This window comes from Notothenia coriiceps, unplaced genomic scaffold, assembly GCF_000735185.1.
Source record: "Notothenia coriiceps isolate Sejong01 unplaced genomic scaffold, NC01 NC01_scaffold00003413, whole genome shotgun sequence".
Taxonomy (NCBI): domain Eukaryota; kingdom Metazoa; phylum Chordata; class Actinopteri; order Perciformes; family Nototheniidae; genus Notothenia; species Notothenia coriiceps.
The window spans coordinates 38287-42310 of NW_011336114.1; the positions used below are offsets into that span (position 1 = coordinate 38287).

The following is a 4024-nucleotide window of genomic DNA, read 5'->3' on the forward strand; positions in this document are numbered from 1 at the left end:
AAAAAAAAATTATTGGAAAATGAATTCTGTCTTTTTTTCTCCAAAAATAAAATAATGTTTTCTGAATTTCAACAATTTTTGGTCAAAATTCAGACTAATCCCAGAATTCTGACTTTCTGCACAACAGATGGAGAGCATTTGATTTGCATTACACTCCAGGTGATGATCTGATTTTAAACAAATACAAAAGTGAAATGATCAGTTATTTTACTGGCACTGAAAAGCAGGTAATCATCCGTCCTTGGCTTGAATAAATCCATACGAAGAATCCCTTATTGAGACAGTATATCTACACATTTCTGCAATATAAAACAAGTGTTCAAAGGGTTGCTGGCCACAGAGGTAGATGATCCTACATAATGATATTCATGCTATCATTCATAGCAAAGTGAATGTTCTCACAGACTGCTGAATACAGACAACAACCTGAGGAGTACACGTCGTTACACCATCCAGGATAATTAAAGAATCTCTAACTTAGAGAACAGTGTAAAAACTAGTCACTGATAAACAAGAGACAGAACCCAAAATACAGAACACGTACTAAATAAAAATAGCAGCAGTATGAGATCAGAAATGTAAAACAATATCTACAGTACGTGAGTCAAGACAAGAGAAGTGTGCAGCGATACATTCAAGGTTTACAAAACTCAAAAACGCCATAAAGACAGAAGTGGAATAAAGTATCAGTGTGATCCGCAGTGTCGAACACAAACAATGCATTTGACAGAATGTGTTTCAGCTTAATGATACTAAGAACCTGTTTTGATGTAATGCTGCTTTCCAGACAACTCAGGACTTGAACATTTCCGCAACATGACACACTTTAATACTTCATTTACTCTATTACTGTTCTACCTCGATGTGTCTGGAAAGCAGCTTAAGTTAAAGGGAGACTTCAAACCTTACAGATGAGGCTAAAAGGCCACTTTGACAACTTTAAGTTAAATTGCAATAAAACAAAGAACCGTGGCCAGAGTTTGTTTTGAAAGTGTCTTCACAGATTTAGATCAGAAACTCCATGTCGTAGGCAGTTCGCTCTTTCTTATTGTCTTCAACGCTTATCTCTGCGGGGGAAACCAGAGGCAGCTCCCGCGGTTCCTGCTTCACAACGTTCTTCTTTACCGCCATGGGTTTGCTCAACAAGTAGTCGTAGTCTCTGTCCACCTGTAGGAGCGCCGAGGTGAGGAAGCGTGGAGAGAAGAGCTGCAGAGAGGGTCTGAGCGGAGGCGGGGGAGGGGGGAGAGGTTTGATTGAGAGTTGAAGACCGTCGCACGGCCGTGGCTTCACCCAGGCGACCGGCGGGGGGGCTAATGACAGGGGTACAGGTATTAGCATCGGATGGATCTTTGGTAAGCGTGAGGCGGGAGGACCGGCCTCCGTTCGGACACTTTCTGACATCGAACGATATACGTTTTTCTTCCCGACGACGGACGCTTCCTCTTCCCACACGGGAGCAGACTCGGCGACCGACACGACGGCCGTCTGTTTGTGGCGTTTGCAGAACATGGTGCCGCACTCTCGGCACTTCCTGTCGTCTCTGACGTGCTGCAGTTTGTGGCGCTTCAGGTTTTGGCTCGTAGCGAACGCTCGGTCGCACATGTTGCACGGGAACGACAGCTCACACTGGTGCTCGGAGAAAAGAGACTGACCCAAGAAGATCTTTCCACATGACTCACAGATGAAGGAGGAGTTTTCTTCAATCTCCTCCTCTTGACTTTCTTCTTCTTCTCCTTCTTCTTGACTTTGTTCTTCCTCTTCTTGTTCCTCTACTTCTTCTTGTTCCTCTACTTCTTCTTCTTCTTCTACTTCTTCTTGTTCCTCTACTTGTCCTTCATGCAGCTCCTTGTGTTTTATTAGCTGTGGTGCATTAGTGAAGTTCTGATTGCACTGCTCACACTTGAACCCCCCGGCGGGCAGGAACACGTGTTTCAGGAGCACGACGGGACTCATGTTTGGTTGTAGGACCCCCGTCGGTGACGCTGTTTTGTTTGGGCTTAATGTGGTTTCAGTTGCCGCCTCTTCAGTCAACGATTCTCCTTCCTAAAGAACACAGAAGAGAATGCTCGTATGCCGTCTTGAACACAACAGGTCAAGCTGTTTCAAGAAGTTACATATAAGACTAAGACAAGAACAATATAAATGCAATTAAGATATTTTGTTACTATCATAGTGCCAACGTATGAACAATAGGAAGTAATATCACAGTTCCAGCTTTGAATGAAAGCATGGAAACTACTTTTTAAGTAAATGTGCCACTTTTGAATCCATAATATGTCACTTAAATGATCCATTCAGATCTGATGAAAACATGTTGATCTTTCTGAACTTCATTTTAACTCCAAGGAATGTGTAGGACTTTGTATCCCAGACCATTTCAGGCATTAAACGCATATTATTAGATGTTAGACTTTGATATTGCTGCACAATAAGAACACAAAAAAGTTGAGATGTCCCGATCCGATCATGTGATCGGGGATCGGAGCCGATCACGTGATTTTCAAAAGATCGCAATCGGGAGAAAAAAATCGGGGATCGGGATTTTATTAATTTTTTTTTTTAAATACTTTTTTTTCTTCAATGTTACAAAACAAAAATGCCCATGTTCAAGTCTTAAAGTCATCCTGAGGCCTTAGTTTTGGTTTCAAATGACAGAACATCATGTATGTGTTGCTTCTTTGGGGCTTGTTTTCATAGACCTGGTTGCTTATTTCTCTCAAATCTGGCAACAGAGTGGGCAGGGCGCAGTGTCTAATTGTAGCAGTAAGCTAACGAGTACTGAAAGCTTTATTTTGTTTTGATCCAATGCTGCACAACTGAACTGATCCAATGCTGCTGTGAAAGAAAGAAGCTATATCCATGTTGGATAGAATATCAAATTTAAATAAAAAAATAACCTTAAGGGACAACTTGAATGCTTTTTTTTCTCTTAATGCATTGCATAAAGATCGGATCGGGAAAAATCGGTATCGGCAAATTGTCAAAATCAAATGATCGGAATCGGATCGGGAGCAAAAAAAGGTGATCGGGACATCCCTACAAAAAAGCTTAACAATTATTTTCTAAACTCATAATGAATGCAGAAATAATACCTCTTGCAGTGATGGAGTTGGTGAGTTCTGTATTTCCTCAAACAGATCAGCGGTCTGGAGCTCCTCAGGAGAATCAGCTCGAGGTGAAGTTGTTTCTTCTTCCGTTTTCATTTTGGCTGCACGGGGCCGTTTCTTTCTACTTCCATAATCCCTTTAAAAACAACGTGACAACTATTTCATCTGAGCACACAAGACATGTCTCACTTGTATCTATCGTCAAGGTGGTAGGAGGAGAAGCTCACACCTTTTTGAAAGCAGTGAAGTGAGCATTAACAGCGTGTTTCTGCACTGCATAATTATCCATACACAGCTTCCTGAGCAACTGTTAACACAATCTGTGCTAAAACATACGCACAATGGTGTTTATGCTTTGTTTATTATCGCAGACAAACCTCACATAGCGGTGTAAGGCATATATACATAAATTACTGAGACGAATAGTAACACTGCTTTAAGATATGTTACTTAGATGCAAAACACCTGATGTCAGTGTTATAACTGTGAATGGCACCTTTTTGAAAGTGCTTGTTTTACCCGGTTTTAATACTCTCTAAAACACACGTGTCAAACTCAAGGCTCGGGGGCCAAATCAGGCCCTTGGTGGATTTAATTTCGGCCCGCAGGATAATTTCTAATTACTATTANCTCACATAGCGGTGTAAGGCATATATACATAGATTACTGAGACGAATAGTAACACTGCTTTAAGATATGTTACTTAGATGCAAAACACCTGATATCAGTGTTATAACTGTGTGTGGCACCTTTTTCAAAGTGCTTGTTTTACCAGGGTTTAATACTCTCTAAACCAAATCAGGCCCTTTGTGGATTTAATTTCGGCCCGCAGGATAATTTCTAATTACTATTAGACCTGGGGCCGTATTCACAAAGGACTTTAGGGCTAAAAGTAGCTCCTAACTGGCGAATTTAGG

General features: G+C 41.3%; 2 protein-coding genes and 1 long non-coding RNA gene across 4 annotated transcripts in view; 1 reads left to right on the forward strand and 2 right to left on the reverse strand.

Annotated features, from left to right (window-relative positions):
- The window catches only part of LOC104941483 (uncharacterized), a 19848-nt gene extending 18976 nt beyond the window's left edge, over window positions 1–872 (forward strand). Inside the window, exon 3 of the long non-coding RNA XR_797901.1 lies at window positions 797–872. This is a non-coding gene — a long non-coding RNA (uncharacterized lncRNA). The remainder of the gene's footprint in view (window positions 1–796) is intronic.
- Window positions 1–4024, reverse strand: part of edar (ectodysplasin A receptor) — a 169716-nt gene that overhangs the window by 26311 nt on the left and 139381 nt on the right. The window lies entirely within an intron of this gene.
- On the reverse strand, window positions 999–3244 carry LOC104941481 (zinc finger protein 526-like). The gene is made up of 2 exons (XM_010766582.1): window positions 3093–3244; window positions 999–2043 (listed from the first exon to the last, which is right to left on the reverse strand). The coding sequence occupies exons 1-2, from the start codon at window positions 3201–3203 to the stop codon at window positions 1006–1008; spliced, it is 1149 nt and encodes a 382-aa protein (XP_010764884.1). The 5' UTR covers window positions 3204–3244; the 3' UTR covers window positions 999–1005.

What these genes read in the sequence shown, in the direction of transcription:
- LOC104941481 (XM_010766582.1), bottom strand. Translation starts at nt 3,203, where the DNA reads ATGAAAACGGAAGAAGAAACAACTTCACCTCGAGCTGATTCTCCTGAG. An exon ending in CAACTCCATCACTGCAAGAG is followed by an intron (nt 2,044 to 3,092) that starts GTATTATTTCTG and finishes TGTGTTCTTTAG; the next exon opens with GAAGGAGAATCGTTGACTGA.